The sequence below is a fragment of the Mastomys coucha genome, unplaced genomic scaffold (assembly GCF_008632895.1).
Source record: "Mastomys coucha isolate ucsf_1 unplaced genomic scaffold, UCSF_Mcou_1 pScaffold22, whole genome shotgun sequence".
Taxonomy (NCBI): domain Eukaryota; kingdom Metazoa; phylum Chordata; class Mammalia; order Rodentia; family Muridae; genus Mastomys; species Mastomys coucha.
This window is the reverse complement of record NW_022196905.1, coordinates 29,932,242-29,950,984: the sequence shown is the minus strand read 5'-3', so window position 1 is coordinate 29,950,984 and position 18,743 is coordinate 29,932,242. Positions and strand designations below refer to the sequence as shown.

Sequence of the window (18,743 nt, the reverse complement as noted above, 5' to 3'; positions counted from 1 at the left end):
GCCACTTTCTGGGCTAGATACGCAATACCTTCAGGAAGGTCCTCTGGGCTAGGTCCGTGCTGGGTCCTGCAAGTGGTGGAATCAAAGTTCGGGGGACTCGTCTGGAACACAGCCTCACACAGAGGATCAGAGCATTGTCAGCATCCAGGCAGGGGTCCTATGGTATCAGCTCCTTTGCTCCACAAGCAGCTCCCCTGAGAGAGAATCCACACTGGGGACAGGCATGAGAGACCTGGCTCTTATTTAGCTGGCTCTGACCAAGGCCTGGCTCACTTCCAGCTGGGGTCCGCTCTGGGCCAGGACCCATCTCCACTTCTGGTGCTGTCTCCACCCACCCACAAATCAAGGTCTTTAGGCCAAATCAGCAAGCAAGAGGGCATGTCCCTTTCTTTAGGAGGCGGGGTTCCTGGAGGGATGGGGGCAGGTTGGCTTTTATCTGCCTTTCCTCCTCCTCCCCTCTAGAATTCCTTCTCCAGTGTCTGGCGCTGCCGGTTGTAACCCGACTCCTGCGCCCGCTCCTCACCCCCCCTTCCCCAGCCGCAGGGCCCAGCAGCGCCACTCGCGCTCCCCGAGTGCCACATCACTGCGCCCTCCTGCGCATCCGTGCATCTGTGCCCACCATACCTACAATGCCGCCGCTGCTGGCCACGCTGGCTGCGCTGGCCTCGCTGGCCTTTGCTGCGCACCCCAGCTGCTCGCCTGGACCCGACCCCTCCGGTAGGGTCCCAGCCTCCCCTCTGAGTCGATTTAGATACCCCTTCCTCCAACTACCTGGGAACTTTTCTCTCCTTGTGGGTCGCAGAACTACCGCCTGGGAAGAATGTCCTGAGGGTGTCACATTATGGCCCTTAGCCAGTAGAGAAAACTTTGCTGGGGCACTGGACTTTCTCTGAATCTGATCCAGAGACCCCGGGGGAGACAGCAGCGCTGGGAGGCATCCAGCACCAGACACTGCAGAGCAAGCACCCGGACTGGTGGGATCCTGAAGTGGGTCAGAGTGAGCAGGTGCCAGGACTGCAGGACGAGGCTGTCTGAGTCCCCTGTCCTTCCAGGAATGGGGAGGTGACTCCTGACTGTTCCTTCAAAACTCCTTACTGCAATGTGTATAACTTTTTGTTTCCGGAAGTGGCCCAGAGAAGGGTGGAATGTTTTGGTAGGGATAGGACAGGGAGAAGAAGGGACACCGAGGATCACAACTGAGGGTCCCGAGGATGGGTCTGGTGTCCTGGACTCGGTGCTAGTCCCTCTACCCCTCCAGAAGCTGGGATCCAGCTTCCTTCTTATTTGGATGGGGATACATCTAGCTCACGTCCTTTATGTCTCTATCCACAGCAACCACCTGAGTCTAGCTGGAGCCACCAGGGTCTTCAGAGCCCATGGTATCAGATGTAGAATTTTAAGAGCTAAGATTTGTGGTCACCTGAGAGCCTGCCTGCTCTAGCCAGATGGATGCTGGGAATACAATGCCTCTTTTCTTTGCCCTCAGCCTGGGCCTTCCTCCCTACCCCTGGCCTCCCCTGGACCTCTATCCATCCTGCTGTACATTAGAGAGTACAGGCCAGTTGGGCAAGTGTGTACATGTGCAAATATGTGTGGACCTGTGTGCAGACCATGGCTGTCTAGCATTGCTAACACTTGCAGTGGAGGGTCTTTCTCTGAGCTTTCGGTATCCTGGAAAATGCATAGAATCAAAACCTGCTACAGGAAGCCTTTCCTGGCCTGCTCCGCACCAGGACTACTAGCCCCACACCAAAGATGCCTTACAGACACCCACTTCCACACTGAGATAGGACATGCAGGTGAGCTCTGCCCCTGGCTGAGCTGAGCACCATCACAACACATCAGGGAATATTTCTGGAGGGAGGGAATAACTTCTTTGGGTCAGTCTCCCTCTATAGGGACATGCATGGAAGTTTAGAAGGCTTTCAGATCTGGAAACTTCAGTGGTCAGACTGGCAGCTTCCACCCAGGCTATACATCTAAGAGTGGCCACACCCCCAGCCTCACCCTGTCCCTATGTCCCAAGGGCTTGGCGCAAGCCTGGCGTACACCTCTCTGATCAGTCTTTTCATTGATGGAGGGCTTTGTTCTTCATTGAGCCTGAGTTTGGGTTCACATCCTGACTCCTTTACTCTGCTGTTACTGGGGACAGGCATCCTGCTCGGTCATCCCAAGGCACTGACTGCTCTGCTAGAAGGGACACAAGCCAAGAGCCTGATGGGCAGTTGAAAAGGGAATGCTGGACTGAGGGCAGCTTCTGTCTCTGCCTTGAAAAGATGCTGCCACCTTGTGGTTGATGTAGGTCAGCCATGTGGACTCCTAAGAAAGAAAGAATAATTTTAAAATCCAATTATCTGGAATATTACTTCAATATTTCCTCATTGGCATACAATTGCGACTGGAGTATGTTCTAGGTGGCTTTCTATTGCTGTGATAAAACACCATGACCAAAAGCAACTTGGGATTTATTTGGCTCACCCCTCCTGAGGGATGTCAAGGCAGGAACCTGGAGGCAGGAGCTGATGCAGAGACCACAGAGGAGTGCTGCTTACTGGCTTGCTTCCCATGGCTTTCCCAGCTTTGTTCTTTTTTCTTTTTCTTTTTCCTCAAGACAGGGTTTCTCAGTGTAGCCCTGACTGTCTTGATACTCACTCTGTAGACCAGGCTGGCCTCAAACTCAGAAATCCACCTGCCTCTGCTTCCCAGATGCAGGGATTAAAGGCGTGTACCACCACTGCCAAGCTGTTCAACTTATTTCTTATACACCCCAGGCCCACCTGCCCAGGGGTGAACCACCCCCAGTTGCCAATCATTGATCAAGAAAATGCCCCCACAGACTCGGCTACAGGCAATCTGATAGGGGCAGTCCCTCAGTTGAGGTTCCCTCTTCCCAGCTGACTCCAGCTTGGGTAAACTTGATCAACAAGACAAAACATAATAGCATGGGACATGTCACCTTCTTTTAAAACACTAAGTGTGACTTTTGCGGTGAATCTTTCCACTTACAGTAGCGACTGGTTTTGACTTGCTGGTCTCAGGTCCTGGACACCCACATTCAGTGTGTAGCTATCAGACAGGATGGAGTGGCTTTAGAGTCTGCAGCAGGCCCTCCGTGTTCTAAGGAGCTGTAGGCTCAGGCATCTGGAGTGTCTCAGTATGTGTTGTGGGTGGTAGGAGGTGAGTGGGCAGAAGTGATGATCCATAACGTCTATGGCTATGACACAACGAGTGGCAAGATGGAGTGCCTTTGGGTAAGCTGCTCCGTCTTTTGCTTTGTGCATGAAAATCAAAGGCCTGGAGAGACTCACCCAGCTGGAAGAAGTGCAATTTCATTCTGTAGATGGCTGTGTAATCCACAGGCACATGGCCTTACTCTGGGTCCCTCCTCTGTCCCACTTCAACTTTACCATAACCAGAAGAGATCTCAAGTTCTGAGCTGTGAATGGATCTCACTTAGGGTCTTTGGCAATGACCTAAACCTGATGGTGAGCACTTTTAGAGATAAAGTGGGATACCAGGCACAGATTGGAGTGAGGCAGTCATAAGTCAAGGACACTGGGAATCCTCAGGAGCTAGACGAGGCAAGGAATCCTCTGTGGACCCTTAGCAGGTGCACGCTGGTCACACTTTGCTCTGACTGCAGCATCCAGAGCTTTGGCAGGGTGAGTTTCCACTGATATAACCCACTTAATCTGTGGTGCTTTGTCATGCACCTCTAGCAGACAGGTCTGCCATCTTTGGTATGGTGAAGGCCTGGAAATAGTTGGGGATTAACTTGGTGGTTGCTTGCCTCTGGCCATTCCTTTGAGCCCTGATCAAGTGCTGTTGCCTGAGAGGTCACTGTGGTCAGTACCTCCTTCTACACTTTATGTGGCCAAGCTGTGTCATGCTGACACACCCATGAGTTACTTCATCTTCCCCTCAGCTGCCCTACCAGACAGCGTTACTGTTTTTCCCTCAGTGATCAACAAGGAAACAGGAGCATGGGGCATATTAATCTCTGAATGTGTTTCCTCATTTATGAGCCAGAGAGAATGGCTATAAAGCCATCAGGTCCTCTTTTCTGATCTCTGAACAGTGGTCCAATTTCAGAGCTGAGTCCTCAGTGGCTTTGCAGAACAGTTTGGGTACAGCTAGCACCTGGCATCCTTGCCTTAAGTTTACCTGCGGGCTGCAGAGGACCCAGGGCCAAGTTCAAGTTGATTTTTCTATTCACTCCTCATCACTGTCTCACTGAACACCTTAGGCTCCTAGAGAGTGAGCCTTGCTGTTCACTGCGTGAGCCTGGGGCTACAGGAGCAAGGGGAGATGATTGAAAGCATCGCCCTGAGCTGACTGGCTTCCTTCCAGCATCCACCTTGGTCTAAAACAAAGTCAGTGTAGAACAAGCAGCACCCAGACTGAGTCCCGGGAATGGAATCTCTGGATGCAGTGGTTCACAGGGCCCTGCCCAGGGTGGAAGTCTCACCAGATGCTGGTACCATGCTCTGGACAGAGGTCAGATCAGTTTCTCTTCACTGTTCTTGACAGTGTTGACACCCTGTGTCCTCCTCTGCTGTGGGAGGTGAGGGCACATGTCTGGGACACTTAGAACCACAGAGCTTAGCTTTCTTCTGAGCAGGGTCAGCCAGGTACTTTGAGATCCCTACATGAGGAAAGCAGAGCCTCGGGCCACTTGCATGTGCAACAGAAGGTCTTGAGACCCACCCTTTGCCTGCTTGTGCTCAATCCACATGTGTTGTAGTGGGTTTGATTTTAGGGGTGGGCACCTGCAGTCTTTTATATAAGGGTAAAGGCAGTGGACCTCCCCAGGGGTACCTGCTAAGGACATTCACAAGACTTGATCTATTATGTTAGTTTGGCCTAAAGCAGGTACAGTGAGAACAGATATTACTAACTGTGGGATGTTGTCCTTAGGCTACATCATTGTTAGATGTGGGTCATCTTCTAGAACTTTCATAATACATTCCTAAAGGGATTATTATAAGCCTCATATAATAACCCATAAGAATAGAAAAGTGAGAATTGTCCAGGCTCCCACTGTGTGGGCAGGTGAACCTAGAGCCATCCACTTTAGAGGCTGGGCTCCTTCTCTGTTCTCCACTGCACTGACTCATGGTCGGGGCTCTTTACAGCATGGCTAGGAGGAGGAGGAGGAGGAGATGTCCTGGAGTACCAGAGGCATCTTGTGGCCTGAGTACACTCCCAGATTTACACATGAAAGAGTCTGTGTGAATCTTTTCCTGATTACTAAGAGGATAGAAACTGGGCATGCCATGCACTCCTGTAATCCCAGCATGTGTGAGAGAAGGAGGAATGTCAGGAGTTCAAGATCATCTGCAGCTACATGGAGCATACAAGACCACCTGGGCTACATGGGACCCTGTCTCAAACCACCAAAACCAACCCCCTATCTCAAAGATATTAAAAACCTCAGCTACCCTCTGAGTGCCGGTCAGGGGTACGGTGTCTCAAAAGCTACCTGCCTCACAAGAGCTTGGAAGTAGGATCCCAACTGAGGCAGTCTGGCATATCGTAGGTACACTGAGCACAGTAGGTTTTGGTAACCAGGGTGGGGCTGAGTCCTTGCTGTTTTCTCTATAGGTGGCACACTCCTGTGTCCACCTGCTGCATGACTTTAGAGAAGCCTGTGGATGCCATGCTCCTGCCAGGCTCCTGGTCACTGCCAGGTTCCATCTGCACAGGACAGAGTACAGGCATTTGCTATGGTTCCCTATGCCAGTGGGTCTATCTCCCCTCCCACGCAGGCATACCTGCTCCTGAGAGACTCCTCCTTTGGCCTTGGTTATTCTACCACACTTCTGGCCTTTCCCTATACAAGCCATCAGAGTGCTTCCTGATCCTGCACCAGGGCTGGTCCAGTTTAAACCTGATGCAGAGTTTCCTCCTTGGCTTCTTCTCCTTGGACACAGGATACCCAACAGGAGCTTGACTGAATATGGCTGCTGGTGTTCATGGGGGTTTTACAGCCCCTCCTGGATCTTACTGTGGAAGTCCATAAGGCCTGGCCCTCAGGAGGCCCTTGAGTCCCCACAGTTACAAGGATAGTTTTGTGTGGTTTTTTTTTTTTTTTTTTGCTAAAAAGGGGCCCCAAACTCACACAGTGCTGAGGCCCCATATTCTTTCAGTGTTCTTGGGACTAGTAGTCTGCTTGGATGGCTCATTGAATGATGTTCACTTGAGTACTGCAGTGGTGGGAGCCATGGGCACACTCCCAGGCTGATGACTCAGGATGCTATGGGAGCTGATGCATGGCTGGCTATGGGGATGCGGGCACAGGGCCCTCCAGGTTGGTTTCAGGCTGGGCTGGAGCAGTGCCAATACACCCACTTTCTTAGGCAAGTCCTATGGTTTGTCAGACTCTGCAGTTTTGAGCTCAGAGGTCAGCAGTGCAAACCAGGGGATGAAGTTAACAGAAGATAAAACAGGGCTCGTCATCAGTGGGTACCCAGCAAAGGGAGAGATATGCCCCTGTATCCATTGTTAACCAGGGTTGTCTCTTTTCCCAGGTAAATGTCAGAGGCTGGTCTCCACACACAGTGGTAGGTACCACCCCACCCCTGATCTGTCTTGTAGGAACTCCACATTCCCCTGACCCCCATGTTGTCAAAGCAGAGATGCTAGCTTCAGATGTGGATAGCAGGGCAGGCTCAGAAGATCCAGTGAAGTGAGACTAAACAAGAGAATAGCTTGCCCTGCCTGCCCAGCTCTGCCTGGGGGCAAAGCTAGGGATCTCTCCAAGGCCAGCCTTGCAATTGTCTCTTGCTCTAAGATTCTTTTCTTTTCCTTGGGGGAGGGGGAGAGATTCAGCTCAGGATAGAGCCCACGGCTTCCTGCATGTTAATCACAGGCTGTGTTTCTAATCCACACCCCATGACAGAGAAGCCATCCTTGGCTTCTGGCCCCACTGCAGGCCCAGCTGGGCTTGTAAACTTGGACATGTCCCTCCTGAGATGAGGAGAGGTAGGGCATCTTGCTTAGTGACTTGAAAGCTATGATTCCAAATTCGAAGGATAGGGCTGAGGTCATACCTCTCCCCCACCAGCTGTGCACATCTGGTGTATTCTATACAGAGAGTTACAAAACCAGGGAACATTTCCTCCATTGAACAACCAGCACCGTAGCTGAGCTTGGTGGCTCATGACTGTCATCTCAGCATTTAGTAGGCTAAGGCAGGGGATTACCATGAGTTTAGAGCCAACTTGGGCTACATAGAAGTTCTAGGCCAGCCTGGGCTACAGATCAAGGGCTGTCTCAAAACTAAGAAGGGGGTAGCTTATCAAGAGGGGCTCAGTGGGTAGAGGTGCCTTCTGCCAAGATTTACCATCTGAGTTAAATCCCTGGGGTCCATGTGGTAGAAGAAAAGAACTGACTTCTGCAAGTTGTCCCTTGATGTCCATGCTCCTGCTGTGGTGTGAACCACCTATAAATAAATGAATTAAAAACAAACAAACAAACAAACAAACGCAAGACCAAGTGGTGCATGCCTTTAATCCCAGCACTCAGGAGGCAGAGACAGGTAGATCTCTGAGAGTTTAAGGCCAGCCTGGTCTACAAAACAAGTTCCAGGACAGCCAGAGCTGTTACACAGAGAAATTCAAACAAACAAACAAACAAAGAACAACAACAAAAACCAAACCCAAAGAAAAAAAAACCCAAAACCCCAAAGGTCAGAAAGTAAGACAAAAATCAACATATCTAAAATGCTTTGAGCAGAAAGAAGCTGAACATGAACAGCCATGTCCTTTCCATGCAATGACATGGGAAACTGGCAGGATCTTGGGTCAGTACCACATAATGTCTCTGATGGGGGCAGGAGGAGGAGCAGGTGGCAGTTAAGACTGGAGTGAGGGCCACAACTCTGTGCCCAGCAGTTTCCTGTTTAGAGGTGTTTGGAAGTTTAGAAGGCCCTGCCTGGCAAAGGGTGGTTGCTGGAGATAGGACAGTGGACACCCATGTTGGTCCAGCACAAAGCATCTAATATCAGAGAAGATGGCCTCTTTTGGTCTGTGCTTACAATATCCTTGTAACAAGAGGAGAAACAGAGCCAGGCCTGCCAGGTGCATTTTGAGAGGACTTAACCTTGTCCCGAGAACAGGATATTTCACATGGGGTGGATTCTCATGAACATCTCTCCTTTGGGCCTGTATGAGGCTGGCTCCTGCTTTTGCCAATCCACTGGTCTCATTATGCACCCAGGCAGGACAGGCTGCCTGCTCCCATTCTGCTGGTGCCTTTGACATCCTGGCCCATTTTCTGGTAGGTAGCTGGGTGCAGTTACTTCAGAACCCCTTGCTGTGTCTCCCATGGACCCTGCTACCTCCACAGCAGCCCTGTCCTTGTCTCCTCCCACAAACCGGGTGCTCCATCATTGCAGGTCCTGTTATTAGGTGGTATCTACTTGGGCATGGGTCATCATGTGACCTGCTGACTCTCCTTCTCCAGCCACCTGCGTGGACCTGCATCTCAGAACCTGTGCGGATGCAGCCTATAATCACACGTCGTTCCCCACACCCCTGGAGCACCGGTCGTGGGAGGCAGTGGAGTCCAGCCCTGAGTACATGCTGTTGGGTGTGCTGCACTTTCTCCTGGAGGGTCAGTGCAACCCTGACCTGCGGCTGCTAGGGTGCTCTGTGTTGGTCCCCCGATGTGAGGGAGGTCACACACGAAGACCCTGCCGGCATGTCTGTGAGGGCCTGCAGGAGGCCTGCCAGCCGGCTTTTGACGCCATCGACATGGCCTGGCCCTACTTCCTAGACTGTTCCCGGTACTTCGCACCAGAGGAGGAAGGCTGCTATGACCCTCTGGAACAGCTCCGGGGTAAGGCAAGGCTTTAGGGGTACTCCAGGCTGCGCATTATCTCTGGGTGTTACTGTTTGGGCAGACAGGTGTCAGAGGTCCTCTAGGGCCATGTGACAAACAGGTAAATTGAGTCTGGGATGGCACAGCCACATCCTGGTGCTGACCCTGCTCCCTGTAGAAAAGTACCAGTAAGGTCCTATGGAGGGTTATCTCACAGCTGAGGAATCAAAGGCTCCTACATCTACGGACTTGGAGGGAGGGGCCTTGGGGTGAAGGGCAGCTTATCAAGAGGGGAAAGTGTCCTATCCAGGCCCATGAAGGGTCTGACCCATGGAGAGGCCTATGCCCAGCAAACAAATGGGATGTGAGCAGGGTAGACAGAGTGGCCACCTACAGCCACCTTCAGAACTGCATCGTACTGGCCGTGTCCCTGCCCAGGGACTTTCTCAGCAGTTTTTCTGTCCAAAGTTGAGCCTGAAGGATGCCGCAGGCTATGTGACCTGAGTCACTCTTCAGGCACAGTCTGTTGGATGGCAGGAGATAACGATGCAAGCTGCAGAGAGGAGGGCTTGTTTTTCTCCAGGGCTAACCTATGACAGAGAAATGGGCTACACTGAATGCTAGTGAGTGGCTCATCTCAGCAAGTGTGTGAGTCGTAGAGGGCTGCTTGGTGCAATGCCTTAGTGAGCACAGCTCTGTCCCTATCTGCACCCTTTCACATGAGTGGTGAGAAAGAGGACCCACTGGGGATCAGCACTCACCATGCCACCCTGGCCCATGGAGCTTTCTGTGGGACAGACACAAGACCTTCCATACTGTCCCGGGCAAGAGTCACCAGCCATGCTTTCATCTTGCTTTGCAAGCCCTCACTCTTCTGTTGCAGTTGGAAAATGGAGGCCCAGGAAAGGAGATAGAACAGAGACTTCTGTTGGAGTCACCCTGGCCAGCCATTGATGGATGGGCTTGTTTGTACAGCCTCATCGATGGAGTGCATACTGTGTACTGAGATGTCAAGGCTGTGAGGAGGAGGCAGACCTAGCAAAGTATGTGTGAATGCCTTCCAGGAGGTGTACCATGCTGAGCCCGGTCTTGGAGCTTGGTCTTGTCCCTGAGAGGACAGGTTGGGTTCACATGCAGGTTCAGCCGGTGCTGGCTGGCATGCAGGTTCAGTGGGGGCTGGCTGGCAGTTGTGTCCACATTGGGTAAGGTATGGAGGTGGCGAGGAGAAAGGAAGACAACCTGCTCTAGCTGAGTCTGTTGCCCTAAGAGAGCCCAGCCACTGGAAAGGGATTATTTTGAAACCACCAAATTGCTGGGTTTGTCTGCTCTTTCTCCTCAGCAACCATTTTGAGAAAAAAGAAAACCACAAGTAGAGATGACATTAACTCTTTGTGGCCCCAGGGGGCCTGCAGGGGTCTGCCTCAAGTTTCCTTCAGCCATCAGAGCTGAGGAGGATCCCCAGGGCTGTTAGCCACTGGGCTTCTTCTCTAGAGAGGAACAGGGAAATGGGGGGTAGGGTCAGGTGTGATGGAGGTCACACACTGACCAACACTGTCCCAGACAGCTCTTCTTCTTGGTGGAAGGTCACAGAAACATTTGGGAGCAATCTTAGCAGACTATGGACTGTGGGGAACCACTCTTAGCCACGCTGCCTGGCTCACGTTGAGTGTTGACACAGCGTAGGCTGTGGTACCAGTAAGTAGAGAGGGATGCAGAACTGTGTCAGGGCCCCCACGGCAGGGTTATGTCGGACAACCACGGCTTAGAGGCAGATGACAGCCTCTCACTGATTTCTGTAGTCCGAGGATTCCTAGGTGCACCTTCTCTTGAGCTCCGCCTTTCATATTTGAAAGCTCCCAGGCAGGTACCCACATTTGCTGTCACATTTACACTGGAGTGGAGACATGTTCCAGATGCATCTCCTGGGCACTGTCACTGGCTAGCTCATGGCAGTGCCATCCAGGAGGCCTATGTGTCATCCCCACACTCTACACTTGTATAGCGGTATAGTGGGACTGGGGATGAGTGTGCTGGGCCAGGTTGGTGAGCTGTCTGCCCCACGAGCAAGTATTCAGTGCACACCCCAGCCTCAGTTCCAATTCCTTCCCCAGGAGAGCTGGATGTTGAGGAGGCTCTGCCCTCAGGCCTGCCACCTACCTTCATTCGCTTCGCTCACCACTCCTATGTTCAGATGGTCCGGGTGCTGAAGAGGACAGCGACTCGCTGTTCCCAGGTGGCCAAGACCTACAGCATCGGGCGCAGCTTCGAAGGCAAGGACCTGGTAGTCATCGAGTTCTCAAGCCGCCCAGGCCAGCATGAACTGAGTGAGTGACCATGTGAGGCCCGGGTGTGATTCTGTCCCTGGGAACAAGATGCAGACCCACTTAGCCTTGGGGTGTACAAGCTGAGAGTGACTATCTGGTGTCCCCCTCCACTCACCCACCCATGATCAACTGGACATGGCTGCTGAGTGACCATAGCCCACAAGGACAGTATTCAAAGGGATTTCTCCAAGCCAGGCATGGTGGCATACACTTTTAATCCCTACGCTTGGGAAGCAAAGGCAGGAGGATCTCTGTGAGTTCGAAGCCAGCCTTGTTTGTCTACACAATGAATTCCAGGACAGCTAGGGCTACATAGAGACCCTGTCTCGGGGGGATAAAAATGGATGGAAATGAGTTGATCTCATCCCAACACATACTGGTCTGAGGAGACTGAGTATTAGCAAGAGAGTAGGTTATCTAAACAGATGACAGTGTGGAAACTCTGTCTTCAGGGAGAGGGCAAGCTTTTCTGAGAGGTTGGAAGCTGGAGGAATGAGGGCAGGTCCTGAGGGGACACTGGGTCAACAGGCAGTGGCTGCCAGTGCTTCAGTCCTAGATCCTTAATGTGGAATGTGTCACCATCACCACCATGGTGGCTCTGCAGTCTTGTGAGTCCTGGGTCTGTGCAGGTCTGGGTCCTGGTTCCTTCCCTCTGTTCTGCTCCTCTTCTGAAGCACAGTTTGCTAGGCTGGTGGTGTGGACACAGTGGGTTTTTCACATCGAGATCCAGTGATGTGAGGTGTGGAGGCCTTCTTTGAGTTTTGGAAAATGCTAGATAGCTCAGATCCTTCAGGATTTCTTTGCTGTGGTGCAAATTAGGAGTCAAATTTTGTTACAGTAATTATTGGTGGTTCTGAGCTGGAGAAGAGACACCAAGCTGACTATGTCTAGGGCTCTAGAATGTTCTAACTGAGACTTGACTTGTACTGCTATCTCCTGTGTGAATAGGACATGGTGACACTGAAAGTTCCTATTCCCAGCACTGAGAACATCACTAAGACTGGGTGCTCCCTTGGTCCCATCCCCCAACCCATTACCCCATTGCCATGTTGGTGTAATAGGGACCATCCGTCCCTCCTGTTCCAGCAGTCTCTGAGTCTGTGGACTTAGGACTCTGCTGGGCTGTCCACCCCACCCAGCTTTCACCTTGTTGGACTGAGTAGTGTGAACATCACAAGTTCAAAGGCCCTGTCTCTCATGGGGCCAGAGGCCATCAGGTCACATCTGGCCTCCAGCAGAGACATGGAAATCTCCTTGACATTTATACCCTGGGATGTCTGAAGGGCACGGACATTCTGACAGCTGAAGGTTGCTGGGCCAGACAGATCAGGTAGGAGATTTCTGTTTTCCAATGAGCAATGTTAGATCCAGCAAGTATGGGTGACTTTCCCACGGTCACATTGAAGAAGGCTGCCAGGCGTAGTCTAGTGTTTCTGTGATACAGCCTTCATCCATCCATTTACTCATCAATCCATCCACCACTCATCCACACCTGCCTTTTCCTCTGGCCATCATCCATTATTTTATTCATTCAAATATCCATCCATTCATTCACTTATCCATTCAGTCATTTGTTCTTCCATCCAGGTATCCATCCACCAACACATCTATCCAACCTTCCATCCATTTATCTATTTATTCATTTGTTCTTCTATCTTCTGCTTATTTAACCACCAACCCATAAACACATCTATCCATCCACCCATTCTATCCACTCATCATTCATGCATCTATCTATCTATCTATCTATCTATCTATCTATCTATCTATCCACTCATCCATCCATCCATCCATCCATCCATCCAACCATCTATTCCAAGTACTCAGCCACTCATCTGTTTATCACTCATCTCTCTATCATCCATCAATTCCATGAACTCATCCACTCATCTGTTTATCCATCCATCCATCCACTCATCCATCCATTCCATGCACTCATCTACTAATCTGTTTATCCATCCACTCATCCATCCACGCATCCATCCATCCATCCATCCATCTACTCATCTATTCATCCACTTATCACCCACCCATCCATCCATCCATCCCATGCACTCATCCACTAATCTGTTTATCCATCCATCCATCCATCCACTCATCCATCCACACATCCATACACTCATCCATCCATCCATCCATCCCATGCACTCATCCACTCATCTGTTTATCCATCCATCCATCCATCCATCCATCCATCCATCCATTCATCCATCCACTCATCCATCCATTCCATGCACTCATCCACTAATCTGTTTATCCATCCACCCATCCATCCACTCATCCATCCATCCACTCATCCATCCATCCACTCATCCATCCATCCACCCATCTACTCATCCATCCACTCATCCATCCATCCATCCATCCACCCATCCATCCATCCATCCATCCATCCATCCATCCATCCATCCATCCAACCATCCCATGCACTCATCCACTCATCTGTGTATCTATCCACTCATCCATCCATCCATCCATCCATCCATCTGTCTACCCACTCATCTGCTCACTCATGCATCTACTCACCCTTCCCTTCCAGGACCAGCTGTTTTACCTATTAAGCACCAATGTGTTTGACTTGTTGCACAAACATGGGCAATAGGTGTCAATAGAAGTCACACAAGTCAATGGCACCATATATTATCATAGCATTCTTTACTTATGTTAACAATTGTGACTAAACATAAGAAATAAGCTCAAGAAGTGAGTGTCTAGATAGCTTGTTATGACCCGAGACTCTTGAGTCAAAACAAGTAGCAATCGGTCCCAGTACACCCAGCACACCCTTGCTAAACCCTGTCTGTGGGACAACACCCCATATCACAGTTTCTCTCTGCAGTGGAGCCTGAGGTGAAGCTCATTGGAAACATTCATGGCAATGAGGTGGCAGGACGGGAAATGCTCATCTACCTGGCTCAGTATCTGTGCTCGGAGTACCTGCTGGGCAACCCCCGCATCCAGCGCCTGCTGAACACCACCCGCATCCACCTGCTGCCATCCATGAACCCTGATGGCTACGAGGTGGCTGCTGCAGAGGTGGGAGCTCCCGCTGCCTGCAGAAGGGCTGAGTCCTCTGACACACTTAACCTTTGACTTTACTCATCCTTGTTGAGGGTCTGTTTGCAGTCATCTCTCTAGGTGACCAGGGCTGAGCAAGCAGTGGTCCTGCAACATTCTCTGTGGTGGATGGGCAGGCTGTGTACTGAGACAGCAGAGCTGTGGTGTGTTGTTTTAGGGCAGGGTTGAGTCATAGAGTACTTACCAAACACACAAGATAAGAAAAGGAACCCCAAGGAGAGTGTGTGCTGATGGAGGATTAGGAAAGCTCACTAGGAGGAACAGAGTGACATGGATGACAGCCAGCCGAGGCAAGAGGCTATGGAAAGGGCAGGTGTTCCACCCATGGGAATATACTTCCAGACCATGATGCTAGGGGTGAGGGAAAGACTATGTGGAGGTGTAGGAGGTGGGAGGAAGGGCAAAGGTGAAGCTACAGGAGCCACAGTTCCCTCTTGAACTTCAGTCCAGCTGAACCCTGAGCTGGGAGACATGAGGTGAGAGATATTGATCCTTGACTGGGCCCTGTGTCCAGGGTGCTGGCTACAATGGCTGGACCAGTGGGAGGCAGAATGCACAGAACCTGGATCTGAATCGCAACTTCCCTGACCTCACGTCAGAGTACTACCGGCTGGCCTCGACTCGTGGTGTGCGCACAGACCATATCCCCATCTCACAGTACTACTGGTGGGGTAAGGTAGGAGCTGTGTGGCCTCTCCTTAGGGCATTGACCTCTCTGGGCATCAGTATTTGGCCTGTAAGGTAGGCCCGTTCCTTTCTGGGCAGTTACAATGTATCGAAAGCCTCGTCGTCCAGCAGAGATGATGCGAATCTGCATCGTGCCAGAGTGCTCATGACCCAGACACTTTCCCCGAAGCCCTGAGTTCTCCCTCGAGAATAAACTTGGTAGGAGCCTTCTCCTCTGTAGCTAGTGTGACCTGCTTTATGTCAGGACCACTGCTGAAGCTGGTGGGGCCTACTCAGCGCAGGCACTGGACAGTCAGGAGCTACAGGGGAGGGATGCTCCTCAGCTTCCAGGAGACGTGACCTGACCAGGAGGGGCAATGTGGCCTCCAGGCTGAAAGGCCAGCATGCACTCTGCAGCAACCAGAGGGAACTGTAGTGGCTGGACAGGAATTCTGTTGGGTCTGGGGTGGGTGGGAAAGGCAGCCATTGAGTGGCCAGCAGAGAAGGCAGGATCTTGAAAGCAGTGCTCCAACCCCGGCAGGTGGCCCCCGAGACCAAGGCCATCATGAAGTGGATACAGACCATTCCCTTCGTCCTCTCAGCCAGCCTGCATGGGGGCGACCTGGTGGTATCCTACCCCTTCGACTTCTCCAAGCACCCCAACGAGGAAAAGATGTTTTCTCCCACGCCGGATGAGAAGGTGAGAGATGGATGCTGTGCCAAGGCTGAGCAGGTCTTCTGCTGGCACGGCCATTTCTGTTCTAGCTCATAGATGTCGCTGAACCCTCAGGAGCCCCTTTGCTTGCTTTCCTCACATCCAGGAGATGCCCTGTCAAGTAGAGAGCAGTCTTCTCAAGTGTCCTCAACCTCAGGGAGGAGCTCTGGCCTTGTGTTATGTCTCTTAGGTTGTTCCAGATTGCACCAGCAGGGGGCAGTGCTACCACATGCATGGAGTCTCTGCTTGGACTCCAACTTAGGTGAAGAGGTTAGGGGCGGGGCTCTGGCCCGGCTGATTGGGTAAGGCCCCTGCTTTCTTAGGATTGTTCACAGTATGTGAGACTGAGTGATAATGGGGCCCTTCCAGGCACTCTTGCCTTTAAAGCTGCCTTGCTGTGCCACCCAGCCCTGTGTTTGTTACAAGGGGACAGGAAACTGATCCTTCCCTTGTGTGGATGAGAAAGCTGGCAGAGCGAGGGGAGGGGAGGGGAGGGATCAGCAGTTCCTGGTGTCCCCCAGCTCTGAGGCCAACCCTCTATTCCCTCTTGTATTACTGGAGGCTGCAAGCTCCTGTCCCAGGTGGGACCTGTGCAGGTCTGAGCTAGTCAAGTCTCCTGGAAAGTCAGGTGCAGGGAGCCTGGCATGCCTTCAAACCTAGGGAAAGGGACCTGGAGGTAGGGACCATCAGGATGGACAAGGGCTGGACTCCAGGCTCCCTGATCTCTGAGCAACTTGGCCAGGAGAACAGCTGCCTCTGAGCCCTGCTGGACACTTATACATCAAACTGGTCCTACCTAGAACTTTCCATGGTTCTGGGTCACAGTGTCAGAGGAAACTTCTCCCTCCTACTCTGTCCATGGAGGAGACAAAACAATATAACAACAAAACAAGCTGGGACAGGATAGTCAGCCTCCATGAAGAGCCCCCAAGGCTGGGGCACAGTGTATGTAGACATGTGTGAATAAGGGTGGATTTGCATTCATGTTTGTGTTTGCATACAATTGGGAGTGAATGTATATGCCAGTGTTCCCGTGTGTGTCAGGAGAGGAAACCCAGCTTGGCCTAGACTTGGGGGCGGTTTTCCTTAGGTTGTGGTTTCTCCTAGCAGAACACCAGGGCAAGGATGAGGTGGACATTCCCAAGTATGGAGGGGTGCTTCAGGCAGAGGCCGTCAGAGACCTCTATGCAGAGACTGGGTTCAGTGCCTCGTATTTGTAAGCTACAAGGGCTGTGCCTGCCATGCCTGTGTCCTCTGGCTTCTCAGCCCCGAGTCTGCCTATCATCTCACTCTCTCGCTCACTCACTCATTCAGTTATTCACCCATTCACTTACTTATTCATTCACTCGTTCAGGCACCCACTCTCTCCCCCACTTCTTCCTTCATTCAATCCTCCACTCAATTATTCCTTCACTCATTTACACTCATCCATACATTCACTTGCACACTCAGTGTTGGGTGTCTCAGATCATATCCCTCCTTAGAGCAAGTGCACCCCCTAGGTGGGCAGGTGTGCCCTGAGCAGCAGGAGCCCCTCCATGTCCAGCCTCTTAGCCTCTGTGCCTGGGGATGTCTGTAGCGGGGAGGTTCACCTCAATGGGTCCCACTAGAGTCAGAAGAAATGAGCCTGCTCCCCAGACATCAATCTTCAATCAATAACAGTGCAGCCTGCAGCCAGTGGCAGGCTCTGTGGAAACCACAATCTCAGGAGAGGCGGGGAGAGTGTGTGAGGGAAGGAGCTGGCTGGGTGTCCCAGGGGACATCTTTGCTAGTGTTCCATCCTGCCAGGGAGGGTCCTGGGAGCCACACTCGCAGCCCTCAGCCCTTCCTACTGGCCACAGCCCTAGGAGTCAGCCAGCACAGCTGCAGCTCAGCATGGCACTTAGGCAGTTACTGAGAGGTCAGTGTGCTGTGCCCAGTGACCTGTGTTCCTGGGCCTCTGTAGTTGCTCTGCCTCTCCCTCCCTCCCTTTCTTTTTCCTCCTCCCCTCCCTCCTTCTCTTCCTTCCTTCCTTCCTTCCTTCCTTCCTTCCTTCCTTCCTTCCTTCCTTCCTTCCTTTTTGTTTTTCTGAGACAGGGTTTCTTTGTATAGCCCTGGCTGCCCTGAACTTATTCTGTAGACCAGGCTGGCCTCAAACTCAGAGATCCACCTGCCTCTACCATCCAAATGCTGGGATTAAAAGCTTGTGTCCCTATGCCTGGCTCCGGCTGACAAACTTCATCTGTACTCCTCATATCTTCCCCCTGCCTGCCCACATATAGCCTGCAGACAGGCCATGCCTCTACACATCCTTTCTCCAAGCCAGGCCTGAGGCTCAAGTGCCCAGGATTTTGGGGCTGATGGCTGTACCCTTCTTCCAGCCTCCTCCCACAGGACCATGGAGGAACATGGGATGAAAGCCCCAAGGCAGGGATGAGAAAAAAGAGTGGTAGGGGGTCGGACAGTCCAGGTACTGGGCCTAACCTTGGAGCCAAGCACATGTTTAGATAGATGGGGGAGAGCTGCAGAACACCCAACTTCCTTCTCTATCTTCATCTTCAGATGTTCAAGCTGCTGGCCAGAGCCTATGCTGATGTCCACCCCATGATGATGGACAGGTCGGAGAACAGGTGTGGGGGCAACTTCCTGAAGCGGGGGAGCATCATCAACGGGGCGGACTGGTACAGCTTCACTGGAGGTGCGGCCTGAGCAGGCGGGTGGGTGGGGCTTCTCTCAGCAGAGCCCTGGGACTCTGCAGAATTAGTCACCCTCTTCCTGGAGAAGGGGGACTGGGATGAGCTGGTCCTGTGACTTTGGCAGCTACTGTTGTATTTATTTTATAATCAGCCATGTGGTGTTTCCATTCCTGACCCAACCCTTGCTCCTTGTTAGGAGTTGAACAGAGCTGCTGAGTGTGGTGGCAGAGCCCCGGGAAAGATGACATTTCAGGATAATAGAGGACTTTTTGATTCAGGTCCTAATGGTTGGGATATATTTACTGTGTAAGATATCAGGGCACTTGTACTCGAAGGCTTCTGGGTTTTCCCAAGCTCAGCCTTCACTGGGCTTCTGAGTCCTCACTGGCTACAGTGTGCTGGATAAAGGTGTCACAGGTGTACTGTTGGAGACACACGCTATGCACACCCTGGAGCACCCAT

At 51.8% G+C, this 18,743-nt stretch overlaps 1 protein-coding gene across 3 annotated transcripts in view; it reads left to right on the top strand.

Annotated features, from left to right (window-relative positions):
• The first annotated feature begins 477 nt into the window (after positions 1-477).
• The window catches only part of Cpz (carboxypeptidase Z), a 23,757-nt gene continuing 5,491 nt past the window's right edge, over positions 478-18,743 (top strand). Inside the window, exons 1-8 of one of the 3 annotated variants that reach the window (XM_031342034.1) lie at positions 478-717; positions 6,531-6,563; positions 8,467-8,841; positions 10,935-11,147; positions 13,987-14,183; positions 14,740-14,901; positions 15,433-15,591; positions 18,148-18,283. In XM_031342034.1, coding sequence (XP_031197894.1) covers positions 630-717; positions 6,531-6,563; positions 8,467-8,841; positions 10,935-11,147; positions 13,987-14,183; positions 14,740-14,901; positions 15,433-15,591; positions 18,148-18,283 — 1,363 coding nt within the window. In that variant the 5' untranslated portion in view covers positions 478-629. The remainder of the gene's footprint in view (positions 718-6,530; positions 6,564-8,466; positions 8,842-10,934; positions 11,148-13,986; positions 14,184-14,739; positions 14,902-15,432; positions 15,592-18,147; positions 18,284-18,743) is intronic. The other 2 variants (XM_031342033.1, XM_031342032.1) reach the window with 2 other exon arrangements.